Source organism: Jaculus jaculus, chromosome 13 (assembly GCF_020740685.1).
Source record: "Jaculus jaculus isolate mJacJac1 chromosome 13, mJacJac1.mat.Y.cur, whole genome shotgun sequence".
Classification (NCBI taxonomy): domain Eukaryota; kingdom Metazoa; phylum Chordata; class Mammalia; order Rodentia; family Dipodidae; genus Jaculus; species Jaculus jaculus.
Window position 1 is genome coordinate 68740523 of NC_059114.1, and position 13743 is coordinate 68754265.

At 37.1% G+C, this 13743-nt stretch overlaps 1 protein-coding gene and 1 non-coding gene across 4 annotated transcripts in view; both read left to right on the forward strand.

The window, feature by feature from the left end:
- Positions 1–13743, forward strand: part of Rictor (RPTOR independent companion of MTOR complex 2) — a 132022-nt gene that overhangs the window by 81136 nt on the left and 37143 nt on the right. For all 3 annotated transcript variants that reach the window (XM_045132084.1, XM_045132087.1, XM_045132088.1), the window contains 14 exons: positions 449–536; positions 2746–2836; positions 2941–3007; positions 3151–3231; positions 6322–6422; positions 7810–7975; positions 8273–8374; positions 8490–8536; positions 9761–9896; positions 10415–10614; positions 11008–11134; positions 11896–12060; positions 12239–12315; positions 13078–13156. In XM_045132084.1, the coding sequence (XP_044988019.1) occupies positions 449–536; positions 2746–2836; positions 2941–3007; positions 3151–3231; positions 6322–6422; positions 7810–7975; positions 8273–8374; positions 8490–8536; positions 9761–9896; positions 10415–10614; positions 11008–11134; positions 11896–12060; positions 12239–12315; positions 13078–13156 (1527 nt within the window). The remainder of the gene's footprint in view (positions 1–448; positions 537–2745; positions 2837–2940; positions 3008–3150; positions 3232–6321; positions 6423–7809; positions 7976–8272; positions 8375–8489; positions 8537–9760; positions 9897–10414; positions 10615–11007; positions 11135–11895; positions 12061–12238; positions 12316–13077; positions 13157–13743) is intronic.
- On the forward strand, positions 11254–11410 carry LOC123454423. The gene has a single exon (XR_006633382.1). It is a non-coding gene; the product is annotated as a U1 spliceosomal RNA (small nuclear RNA).

The window sequence follows — 13743 nt, forward strand, 5'->3', positions numbered from 1 at the left end:
AGAATAACTAAATACTAAAATATTAAAAAATAATGGCCAAGTGTGCCTTACTTATTAAACTGTGAAAAAAATAGCATTTAGATTTTGAAAATGGAAGAATGTGGTTATAAATTGAAAGATTTGTGAAAAGAAAACAAATGAGTTTTTTTTAAAAAAAAAAACTTTCTGGGTGCCAGGGCTTTACCAGACTAGGCAAGTGTCCAACCACCCACCCCAGCCCATCAGTTCACACCTTTAATCTTGTAAGTGGAAAGAACTGATGTGTGTTTACTTATGTACACAATGGAGATGTCAAAAGATTTAAAATTATGTATTTGGTAGTTATTCCTTAATGTATAGGCATGTTGCAATATGATAATTTGTTTTATCAATTTCTTTATTCTAATAAGACATTTATAAAGTAAACATTTAGTATGTAAAACTAAGTGAACTGTCTTTGCTGTTTTAGCGAGGTCTGCTAGAAGTACTTTATGATATCTTTCGTCTTCCTCTACCTGTCGTGACAGAGGAGTTCATAGAAGCACTGCTCAGTGTTGGTAAGTGAATCACATTTACATCTTCTGCTTCTTGTTGTTTGTAAGTTAACTTATGCAATGGAAACAGATCCCTAAAGATGAAATGTTTATCTTGAACATCATTTTCTTTTCTTGGTAGAAATAATAGAATTAGGCAAATTTTAGTCACAAGATGCCCAAGTCCCAAAATGTAGGAAGTTGGAGCTATGTGCATTTACATAAATAGCTTTTTATATTCCTTTAAGTGTATTACTTTATCTTTGTTTTTTGTACTTGTTTTGCCACAATCAGATTTTACTGAAAGATACAAAGAAAATGGAACTAAAATGTAATGGACATATATTCTAAATCTGTACTCTTCTCTCCAAACCCCACCTCACGGTATTTCCATGCTCAAAAGTTGCTTTCATTGTTAATTCCTATTTTCAGTTTCCTGGAGATCTTTTCCATAAGCTGTCTCCTTGTGGGACAGGGATAGAATAGAGTTTTATTTCCTGGAAACAGTGAATTTATTGGGGATATGTAATTAAATATCTTTAGAGCTGGGCATGGTGGTGCACGCCTTTAATCCCAGCACTTGGGAGGCAGAGGTACGAGTATCGCCGTGAGTTCAAGTTCGAGTTCGAGGCCACCCTGAGACTATGGTAGTGAATTTCAGGTCAGCCTGAACTAGAGAGAGACCCCTACCTTGTAAAACAAAAACAAAAACAAAAAAAGAAAAGAAAAAAATTCTTTTAAAAGGTCAATCTAATGTGTTCAACAAAGTGGAAAGACTTGGTTGGCTAAAGGTAAAGCAAGTGGAAAGGTTCTCTGATATTTGCTTGTAATTTTTCTGAAAGCAGAAATCCACATGTGGAAATGGTGTCCAGGAACATGGCCTTTTCTGTCCTTGCATCATAAATGCTTATCATCAGGCCTACTACTGATGCTTGTGAGGCTAGCAGCTCTCCTCGTTCTGTGATGTCGGCACAGTGTCATGTGTCATTAGAAAGTAGTATGGATTTTCATCCCAGTTACTGAGTCCCAGCACACTCATTGTTACTAAATGCATTTCATCTTGTTACTCATACTCACCAAGAAATCAATTTTTATAACTGCCTCCTGTGATGCCTTCCACATTCACTGTGAAAGAAGGAACATATATGTAATAGTCAATGATCAATGGGACCTCAGCTTTCATGTCAGATCCATCACAGTGTCTCAAGCAGGTTGCCCCATTATCTATGTGCCCCAGAAGCACAGTATGTCAAGTAGTGGCAGTCTCAGAACTCAATGAAACTAGAGCCTTTAAAAATTATTTATTTATTTATTTATTTGAGGGTGGGGGAGAGAGAGGAAGAGGCAGAGAGAAACAGAGAACGGGCACACCAGGGCCTCCAGCCACTGCAAACAAACTCCAGATGCATGCGCCCCTTGTGCATCTGGTTTACATGGGTCCTGGAGAATTGAACCGGGGTCCTTAGGCTTTGCAGGCCTTAACCGGTAAGCCGTTTTACCCAGCTTAGAACCTTTTTTTTAGGAAAGTCACTGTAAGCTGTCTTTGCTAAACACACATAGAAGCCTTTGGCCCCCATGTGTTGAGTAGACTGGCCTCGAGTAAATTGTTCTTTGCTTCAGAGGTGGCTGTCTGGAGGACTGCAGATACCACACCTGCTACTGCCCCTCAGCAGGCAGTGACATTGGAGGGGTGCCACCTTGACAGGCCCCTGGAGGCCACACCTTTTCATCCATGACAGCGCCTCTAACTGTTCTTCCAAGTTACTATATTTTGTTTTGATTTTTGCATGTGTATATATGTATGGCATGTGTGTGTATGTGTTTTTTATGTGTAGGCACATGTGTATGCAGTTGTATGCGGAGGCTGGAGGGTGACATCAAGTGTCATCCTCGATTGCTCTTCACCTTTTTTTTACTGAGGCAGGGTCATTCACTTGTGCCCAGGACTCACCAGTTTGACTTCTCAAGGTAGCTGGCTTGTCTCCACCTACTGGTCTTTGAGATTGTAGGAAAGCCACAGAGTCTACCTGGCTTTTACATGGATGCTGGGGACCCAAACTCTGGTCCTCACACAGGCACATTAAGCACTTTATCCATTAAATCATTGCTCCAGCCCCATGTTTTAAACCAAAGAATTCTGAAGTTTTTCATAGCCTGGCTAGCTGATAGTTCCACATCACCTGTTTCACTGTTACCCAATGTTCTTGTACCTGCCTAATATTAACTCCTTTAGATCCAGGAAGATTTCAAGATAGTTGGAGGCTTTCAGATGGCTTTGTAGCAGCTGAAGCAAAAACTATTCTCCCTCATCGTGCCCGATCCAGGTACAGTTTAAGTATAAAAATGGTTCCAGCTTAGTTCTACTGTTTTAATGTTAACCTGTATAGACTGTCAACCACTAAATTATCTCTGTGCTGTTTATTTCCAGGCCAGACCTCATGGATAACTACTTGGCCCTAATACTTTCTGCATTTATTCGGAATGGACTTTTAGAGGTAAGACTTACAAGCCTTATTCTATTTTTATTATCTGTTTTCTCCAACAAGATTTGTTTAGAGTGAAACACATACCTGATCATCAATGTGCTCATATATACATATATTTTGGAGCAAAGCATATTGGCTTTTTATTTTCACAGGGGTTAGTTGAAGTGATAACGAATAGTGATGACCATATCTCAGTGAGAGCTACCATACTTTTAGGAGAGCTTTTACATATGGTAAGTGTAGCAATTTCTGATTATATGTTTTATATTTTAATATTTTGATTTGTGTAGTAGGTTAACTTAAGAGTGTTGCTTAATATAAGCTCATGCATTTGCATTTTTATAAATGTTTACCTTTGCATTGTAAAATTACCTTTGGTGTTTAACTTGACAGAGACATAGATACTTATCTGTCAGCTGGCTCTGAATATAACAAATATTAAAAATACAAAGTAGTGAATATTGATTTTAGATTTATTTTTAATGTTCTATTTTAGTTCTAGAAGTCTTGATTTTTCTCAGAAATGCTTTGTAATTGCAAAAGGTAGAAATAGATACTCTGTCAACTAGTAATGTAATCTGTAAGTTGTAATGACTTCTTGACTTTTAGAAAACTTTGTAAACATGCCTTTAATCCTAGCACTTGGAAGACAGAGGTAGAAGGATTGTCATGAGTTCAAGGCCACCCTGTGACTACATAGTGAATTCCAGGTCAGCCTGGGCTAGAGTAAGACCCTACCTTGGAGAAAAAAAAGAATCTAAGTATTATTTTCTTTTAGAAAGTTAATGGTTTCTGTAAGTGGACAATGTTATGTTCAGAGGATGAGAATCCTCTGTAGGGGAGTTGGGAAGTAGCACTGTGATTTTATAATATTAGTAACTTCTGAAAGCTAGGAGTCACAAAAACAATTATCATTTTCTCTTAGCAAGTTAAGTAAGGAGGAAAATCTGTATGGTAGAAATTTATTTTTTTGAAAACACACTAAATTAAAAGCTTTCTTTAGAGTTGTTGAGGAGGATGTGCTTCTCTGACAGATCGTCTGTGGCTTGGCTATTATTGGTAGAGATTTGTTTATTCCTCTGTCTTTTAGCATTTCTGCTCCCTCCTTTCCTTTCTTCCCTTACGTCTTTCTTCTCTGTAGCACCTGGGCTATTTATGTCAATTGAGGTAAAAAAATTAAACAGTTTAATGTAAACTGTTGTTTTATCAATGAATTATTGCTTTGTTCCCATTTAACCCACCTATGAAAAAATTTGGCTGTATTGCAGTTTCTCGGGTCTGAACATCTGTATTTTAGGCCTTATACCATTTCCTGTAAGGATATTGTTTTAGTTACTTTCTAGTTGCTGGGACAAAATACCTGAGCAACTTAAGTTTATAGTTGGAGGTTAGTGTACATGGTGGAAGGCATGGTGGTAAGATCGTGGGGCAGCTTGCTGCTCACCTCCAGTTCATAGCAAGGAAACAGAGTGATGAGTGTTGGTGCTCAGCTAGCTTTCTCCTTTGTACCCAGATCAACTGATGGGATGGTGCCATCCACAGTTAAAGTGGGCCTTTCCATCTCAGTGAGATAACCCCTCACAAACATGTCCTGAGACTGCTTTCGTAGGTGATGTTGACAATCAGTATAAACCATCACAGGCATTCATATCCAGAATTGCCTTCTAGATAAAGAAATCTTTTTAATTTGATCTCCTTCCTTTCCCTGAAATCCCAGAATTCTTTTCCTTTAAAAGTTATGAAATTAAAAACGTTATTCAAAAATGTATATAGTCCTCTCCCACTGCCCTTTAGCCCCTATTCCTCTCCACTGAACCTCCACTATTTTCCTTTTCCTCTTCTAGGTTTATATCTTCTTCTTTTTTTTTTTTTTTTGGCCTTCCTCCATCATCCATGATAACCTGTTCGTGGGTCCAATATTATGCAGCCTTGTGCAGATAACAACAGGCACTGCAAGGTGATGATTGTAACCACTTTATGTCTGGGAGACAGAGTTCCAAAGGACTCCTCCCCATCTCTTGGTTCTTGGATTCTTTTTGTTATCTTTCCTGCTATAGTCTCTCAGCCACTAGGAGATGCCATGGAGATGTTTCATTAAGTGCTGGGCACTCCACTGTTGCTTTATCTCAGCACTTGATTTTTGAGTCTCTCTAGCAGTCACTGCCATCTGAAAAAAGAGAATTCTCTAACAAAAAGTGAGAGCACCACTAATATATATGCATACTTAAGTATTTAGAAGCTAATTTGGTAAGCATAATATATCCATGTAGCCAAACAATGGTACTAACTTCCCCCAAGGTTTGTGGATTTACAAGCCATAGGCTTTTGTCCAGGATTTTAGTATCAGACATGAGCAGGTCTCTCCAAAACAGATGTGCCACTACTGCCCTGTGGGTGCATCTGCCTACGTGGCCAGTTGTGTGGTTTTCAGGGTCCACTGATGGTTCAAACTTTGGATGACTTTTCTCCCCAGTAGGCTTTCCAGCGCTACAACTGCTAGGCAGCAGGAGGAGGCTTCCTGCTCAGCTGCAGCTTGATTGCCCAGTGTCCTGCAACCCAAGCATGTGATGTCTTCACAATAGGGTCTTACCGTCTAGATCTGGTAGGCAGCCAGAAACCTTGACAGAACCCTGTTTTGTGTATCTCAGGGAGATCTCACCTCACTAGGAAGTAGCTCAACCCCAGCGTTGAAAGTTTTCAGTGACACTGTGTGGTTCTGGGCACAGCATTTATAGAGACTCCAGAATTGTGTCATTCTCATGAACTAAAAGCTCAAACTTTACGATCGCAACATGAGTTTTTTGCTTATTGTTCTTACACCTTCTCTTGTTTATGTTTAATAAATTTACTTACCCATTTTGGAAGAGAGCAAGCTGGATAGTATAAAGCTTTATTTGCAAGCTAGGAGGTAAGAAGTTTCTTATTCAAAGGATGCTGGTATTTGAGACAAGCCCGTTCTGAGAAGGTAGTTTTGATACCGCATCTTCCATCTTTAGATTTGACACTTTGATGTGAAATACTTTCCTGTAATTTAAGAATTGAGCTTGAACATCACCTAGCTTAGATAACATACTTCAATATTATAATAAAAGATCTATGAAAGTTAATTGCTGTACTATATGTATACATAGCTTTATATTTGTTGCATATTATCCTTGTTGAAAGTAGACAGGATTAAAATAGAGAAAATATGTACCAGAGGAACTAAGGTAATTACATGAAAAACCTCAAGAGTTTCTTGATAGTCCTGAATATAGTATTACATCCTCAGGTAACCTGCATTTTTGTTTCCAAGAACTCATAAAAATGTTGTTTACTTTTAGGCAAATACAATTCTTCCTCATTCACATAGCCACCATCTGCATTGCTTGCCCACCCTCATGAATATGGCTGCATCCTTTGATATCCCCAAGGAAAAGAGACTGTAAGTTACAGAGTTTTAGCAAAACTTATGCTTAATATTTAATATCCTCCTAGATAACCTTTTCTTGTGGTAGGATGATCGATGTGAGTTCAAGGCCACCCTGAAACTACATAGTGAATTCCAGGTCAGCCTGGGCTAGAGTGAGACCCTACCTCAAAAACCCCCCTGCCCTTATTTTAAAAAATAATAAATGACAAGAAAAAGCAGTATAGATGGATTATACTTAGAAATTCTTTGGGGAAGTCTTAAATGAAGAGGAAAGGGTATAGTTCAAAATAGTTAATAATTTACATTTTAGTATTTATAGAGTAGTAAAAATGACCCCTTTTCTTATGTTTATTAACAAAGGCATAAGACATAAGGTTTACCAAGTGGCTGGAAAACAGTGGGTTTTTTTGGTGGGGGAGGATTGCTCTTATGTTAAAAACAAATACAGGGCTGGATAGAAGGCTCAGCAGTTAAGACGCTTGCCTGCAAAAGCCTAACATCCCAGGTTTGATTCCCCAGTACCCACATGAAGCCAGATGCACAAAGAGGTGTGTGCATATGGAGTTCATTTGTAGTGGCTAGAGGCTCTGGCACACCCATTCTCTCTGTCTCTCATCTCCTTATCTCTCTCTGCTTGTAATTAAATTTGAATCATGGGTTTTTAGTAAAGATTATATGGCCTTCCAAACTTTAATTAACTTGACTAATGCGAGTGTGTAAAAATTAACTATTAATTTTAATTATGTTAATGAAAATGCTTACTTACTAGACCACAGTTGTGTTGTACACTGGGGGCATAAATAGAATGTCTCAGTTCTGACACGAGGCTTGCCTCAGTAATGTAGCTTTCAGCTTTTTTTTTTCTTTTCTTTTTTTAATAGTTTTTCAAAGTAGTGTCTTTCTTTAGCCCAGGCTGACCTGGAATTTACTTGGTAGTCTCAGAGTGGCCTCAAACTCACAGCAGTCGTCCTACCTCTGCCTCCCAAGTACTAGGATTAAAGGTGTGTGTCACAAAGCCTGGCTCCTTCCAGCTTTTTAATATATAATAATATTATAATAATTTTAATATGTAATAATTTGTGCTTTCTCAAAAACCGATAGTTCTAAACTTAGTGCCTTAACCGCTAAGCCTTTTCTCCAGCCCACAGAAGCAATTTATAATAGAAGAAAACATGTATGTGGAAAACAAAGTTTTACAGCTTTTGTAAGGAAATATAGAGAACTAGGTTTTTGACTTATGCAAAATGAGCTACCATCTTTGAAGAAAAGATTATTAAGAATATGTTTGAACCCCAAATAATCAAATTTACTCATACAAATAAGCAGTGTTCTTGATATCTTGACATGACTTACAAATTATGCTTGCCTTGCTACAGTGTTGACTTCACTTTTCATTTAGGCGAGCCAGTGCAGCCCTGAACTGTTTAAAACGCTTCCATGAAATGAAGAAACGTGGGCCGAAGCCTCATAGCCTTCATTTAGATCACATTATTCAGAAAGCAATTGCAACACACCAGAAACGGGATCAGTATCTTCGAGTACAGAAAGATATATTTGTTCTTAAGGTACTGGCATAAAATGAAGATTTTTAATTTACATAGTTTCCTGATTCTCAACCACTGGATTTTATCATATATGTACTTGTCTGAGTTTTGCCATTTTATTCATACATACTCAAGAGACTTTCTCCTTTCCTATGACTGGGTAGTCTAGAGCTAGATTCTTACCACTTTTTAAAATTAAGACATATTTATGATCTATTCATGACTTTAAAATCTTTTTAATTTTCAAAATTACAACTTAGTTTTCGAATATGAAGAGCATTTGCTTTAATTTTTCTTTTTTCTATTTGGTGATTTTAGGATACAGAGGAAGCTCTTTTAATAAATCTTAGGGATAGCCAAGTCCTTCAGCATAAAGAGAATCTTGAATGGAATTGGAATCTCATAGGGACCATTCTTAAGGTATGACAAAGACCTTAGGGAGATTGATTATCTTCATTTTGTTATGTTTTACAGCTACATGTTTAGGGTTGATACATATCTATATATATATAAATAATATATTGTGTTTTTCTAGTGGCCAAATGTAAATCTAAGAAACTATAAAGATGAACAGTTGCACAGGTATGTAAAAACTATTGTGCATTTAAGTTTAACAAACTTAAGTTGGGTTTATTATATTACTGCTTGCTAAAAGTAATTACTGGCTTTTTTTTACAGATACAAACATCGTGACGTTTTAATGATTAGTGTTTAATGGGCACATACATATGCTTGTACATGTAGTTCTTAGAATTCATTAGCTAGTTTTTCTGGTTATTTATATTCTGCACGTAGCCTTGGATCAGTCACTAACATACATTTCTTAAATTGTGATACTACTATCTGGCAGTCGTCTTATCACTCTTCCTAATATTCTTCTTGGCCACACTGTCTGTAGAACATGTTAGTGTTCACAGCTGTAGAATACTTCATGTTGTTCTCTACTGCGCCCATGGATTTTTCACTCCTGAGGTCCGACTAACCAGATGCCAGTATTGATCTTTTTCGATAAGAAAAGGCATTACCTTATGTTCATATCATTAACATTTCTTTGATTTTATTCCCATTTTATGGTATGTTATTTAACATTCTGAGGTACTAGAAGAAAGAAGCATACTGTTGTCATATCCATTCTTTGTGCATAAAAATTATTTCTTATTAAATTTGTTTTCCTAACTGCTAGACCTGGCTATCTTTCTGGTTTACATTGTACTGCATGAATTCAAGTTGAACTAAATTAAGTGAGCAAAAGTTGGAAGTTATTGAAATATTATAAATTACGTTCATAAATCCAGGCCTCTAGACCAATGTATACAGAAGGTATCCACATACTTATCCAGCCTTTATAGTCTAGATATGTTATCTTTGGTTTGGTTTTGTTGTTGTGGGTATATATATTTTTTTAATTGTTTGGTTTTTAGAGGTAATGTCTTGCTATACTGATCCAGGCTGTCCTAAAACTCACTAAGTATCTCAAGCCGGCTTATGTGGCCTATCTTGTTACTTTTGGAAGAGGTTTCATTTTTAGTTACTGTTTTGATCCTGCTGGCTTATCTCCCAAGTACTGGGGTTGTGAGGATGTGCCATCACACTGTGCTGTCGTGCCTTTTTCCTGCTAGCATCTTTCTTCTTATCTTTTATTTATCTCACTGTAAAATTCTTAATTGGCAAAAATATTTTATACAATAATTTTAAAAACAATTAGGGGAAATGTACCGAAGGTGTTTATTAAATTTCTTACACTGTGGTCAAGGTGCCTTCATTGTTTGACTTCTTATTTTGCTACTAATTTGATTTTGGTTTTAGGTTTGTACGAAGATTGCTTTACTTTTACAAGCCCAGCAGTAAATTATATGCCAATCTGGACCTGGACTTTCCCAAGTCCAAGCAGCTCACAGTGGTTGGCTGCCAATTTACAGAATTTCTTCTTGAGTCTGAAGAGGTAAGCCCTCTGAATATGTTCAGAGCAAGTATTGTTGTTCAATTTCTCCCTGTGTTTGAATCCTGATTTAGTTGCTAGGTAGTTACAAGACTAGGGAAATCATCTGCCCTTTATATGACCTGTTTTACTTTCAGATAACTCAGAGAAACAGAAAGTAATACTATCTCAAGGTGTCAGTGCATTTGCTAGGCTTAGAAATTGCAGGTAGTGTGTGGATTTTTTTTTTTTCCCCAGTGAACCAGTGAGCTGATTGGGGTGACTTACAGAGCAGGGCAAGGGGCTGTTTTACAGGAGCGTGGGTGACTCAAAGGCAGCTGCATCACCAAAAAGCCAACCCAGCATAGGTGACCACTCATGGAAACTGCATCTCAGTGCACCATTTACAGACGGATCAAGGAAGGTCTCCTCCCAAACCAATTGTTTCCCCTTTATACAGTTAGGCTGGAGTCTTGCAACCATTTCCCAGACTTTAGGGAGTGAAATTTTGTAGCTGATTAAAGTTATTGTTTCCATCATAGGACGGGCAGGGATACTTAGAGGACCTAGTGAAGGATATTGTTCAGTGGCTTAATACCTTGTCGGGAATGAAACCTGAAAGAAGTCTTCAAAATAATGGCTTATTAACTACCCTTAGTCAGCACTATTTCTTATTTATTGGAACACTGTCTTGTCATCCTCATGGAGTCAAAATGCTGGAAAAATGCAGTGTTTTTCAGTGGTGAGTATCTCAGATTTTGTTGCAATATGAACTAAATTCTTTTTTTAGTTCAAATACATAGTGTACTTTGTAGTCTGTATGTTTGTCTGGTAAGTTTTTATTTTTGAAACGGTTATAGACTTTGCTTTGGTATTCTTATGTGATTATTGTCATTTAATATATTTGCTTATATAGTAGTTTAAAAATATTTTTTGAAATCTTTTCACCTCTCCCGCACAATTGTGTGTGGTGGATGTAGTAATGAACTTAATATCTAGCAGGTTATATGTAAATATAAATAAGTGGTATACCTTGAACATACATAGTTTATGTCAATCATATTTCAGTAAAGGTAGAAAAATTATATTGAATGAATAAATCAGTACAATAATTTCTAATAATCTTCTTTTTCAGTCTCCTTAATCTTTGTTCCTTGAAAAATCAAGATCACTTGCTAAAACTGACTGTTTCTAGCTTAGACTATAGCAGAGATGGATTAGCTAGAGTCATTCTTTCAAAAATCCTGACGGCAGCTACTGACGTGAGTATAACCTCAGCCATAAAAGTTCATTTTTAGGCCTATTAATTTAATACTCTACATAGGTCAGATAAACTTAAGAATGTAGCAGTTGAGTTTACCTTAAAATTTTTGTTTCTTTTATTCTTACCTGGCAGGAGAGACAAGGCGAGCACGAAGGTAGTTTTCCCCAGATGAGGCTTCTCCATTGCACTCCTATGTGCTGATTCCAGAAAGTCTCCCAAATGTGACAAGTTACTGTGTCACATTATGGTAGTTGGAGACTGTGCAAATTTCCTTTAATAAATATATTTTAAAATTTGTAATTTCTCTTGAGTAACTCTATTTTTTTTTGTTCATATTTTTTATTTATTTATTTGAGAGCAACAGACACAGAGAGAAAGACAGATAGAGGGAGAGAGAGAGAGAATGGGCGCGCCAGGGCTTCCAGCCTCTGCAAACGAACTCCAGACACGTGCGCCCCCTTGTGCATCTGGCTAACGTGGGACCTGGGGAACCGAGCCTCGAACCGGGGTCCTTAGGCTTCACAGGCAAGCGCTTAACCGCTAAGCCATCTCTCCAGCCCTTGAGTAACTCTATATATAATGTCTTTATATCAAAAGGATAAAGTTACTAGTTAGAAAAAGAGAAGTAAATAAGTACTTGTGTCAAGTACTAAACCATTAATTCCAGTCCTTCTGCCCTGTACAAGTAGCAGAGCTTTCAAGATAAAATCATATAGGCTAACCATGAAAGTGGTTTTTTTAATGAATTTATCTTTATAGGCCTGCAGACTATATGCAACAAAACATTTAAGAGTTTTATTGAGAGCTAATGTTGAATTCTTCAACAATTGGGGAATTGAGTTACTAGTAACTCAGCTACATGATAAAAATAAAACAATTTCTTCTGAAGCTCTGGATATCCTTGATGAAGCTTGCGAAGACAAGGTAAGGTTCAGTTCTATAATTTTTGTTCTTGTTATAATGAAATGCTTAGACTGAATTTTTATTAAAATATCTACTTTAATTGACAGTGTTGTGAAAGTATACTGTGTCTACCATAAGCATTTGGAAAGAGGAGTGTGCAATCTTGGCATGATTGTTAACTTGCTGATCATCTCTCTAGGCCAATCTCCATGCTCTCATTCAGATGAAGCCTGCTTTATCTCACCTTGGGGACAAGGGTCTGCTTCTCCTTCTGAGGTAAATGTGAGGAAACGGTCTGTTGTATGTATGTGGTATGTAGTGAGGTTGCATCCACATCTGAAGAAGTACTCAAGTTTACTTTTTTTTGGTTTTCAGAGGTAGGGTCTCAATCTAGTCCAGGCTGACCTGGAATTCACTATGTAGTATCAGGGTGGCCTTGAACTCACAGCAGTCTTCCTATATCTGCCTCCCCAGTGGTGGGATTAAAGGCGTGCGCCACCACGACTGGCTTTGGAGTTTACATTTTAACTTCTGAAGCATGCCTTAGTTTGTTTATATACTATTTCTTTGTCTTGTGCTTTTCATGAAATTTTATTTATAGTAATAGGATTCACTCTTTATGCAAGGATTATGAAAATTTTATCTACAATTAAATTTTTGTTAGGGTATTTTATTTTTATTTATTTATTTGAGAGAGAAAGAGGCAGAAAGAGAGGGAGAGTTAAGGAATGAATGGCCACACCAGGGTCTCCAGCCACTGCAAATGAACTCCAAACACATGCACCACCTTGTGCATTTGGCTTACGTGGGTCCCAGGGAATCCAGCCTGGGTCCTTAGACTTTTCAGGCAAGCACCTTAACCGCTAAGCCATCTCTAGCCCTGCAACTGAAAGTTTAATAAGTTAATAGTTGACCTTTTTATTTTAGAGAGGAATTATTCATAGGGCTTTTAGAGCTTCGGCATTTAAAAAATTTTAGCATTTTAAACATGGTTTTTGTTGGTCTTAATGTTAAATTATGGCTTGTTTTAATTTACAGATTTCTGTCCATCCCAAAAGGATTTTCCTACCTGAATGAAAGGGGTTATGTAGCCAAGCAATTGGAAAAATGGCACAAGGTAATTTCCTATTGAATAAGATTGTATTTTGTATGTTTTTATCTTGGGAAATAGATTTCTTAATTTAAATGGCAAACCTTTTTCATGTTGCCAGTGTGCAAAAAATTAATGAAATGAAGACTAGAAGTGTAATTCACTAGGTAAAGTGCTTGCCTAGAATGCACAAAGCCCTGGGTTCAATCTCATCATCACATAAAGTGGGTGCTGGTACATGCTTGTAGTGCTAGCATTCTGGAAGTAGGAACAGGTGGGTCATAAGCTTGAGGCTGGTCTGGACTACATGAAATGCTGTCTCCAAGAAAAATAATAATAGCTGGGCGTGGTGCCGCATGACTTTAATCCCAGCACTTGGGAGGCAGAGGTAGAAGGATTGCTGTGAGTTCAAGGCCACCCTGAAACTCCACAGTGAATTCCAAGTCAACCTGAGCTGAAAAACCAAAAAAAGGGAAAGAAAAATAATAAAAATAATACTGATGATCATAAGTTAAGTAAATAGTCATATCAAATCCTAAATTAGAATGCTGTCATACTGGTATTTATATTGATATATTTTGAACACTAGTGATTTATAGTGAATTGTTGACTAT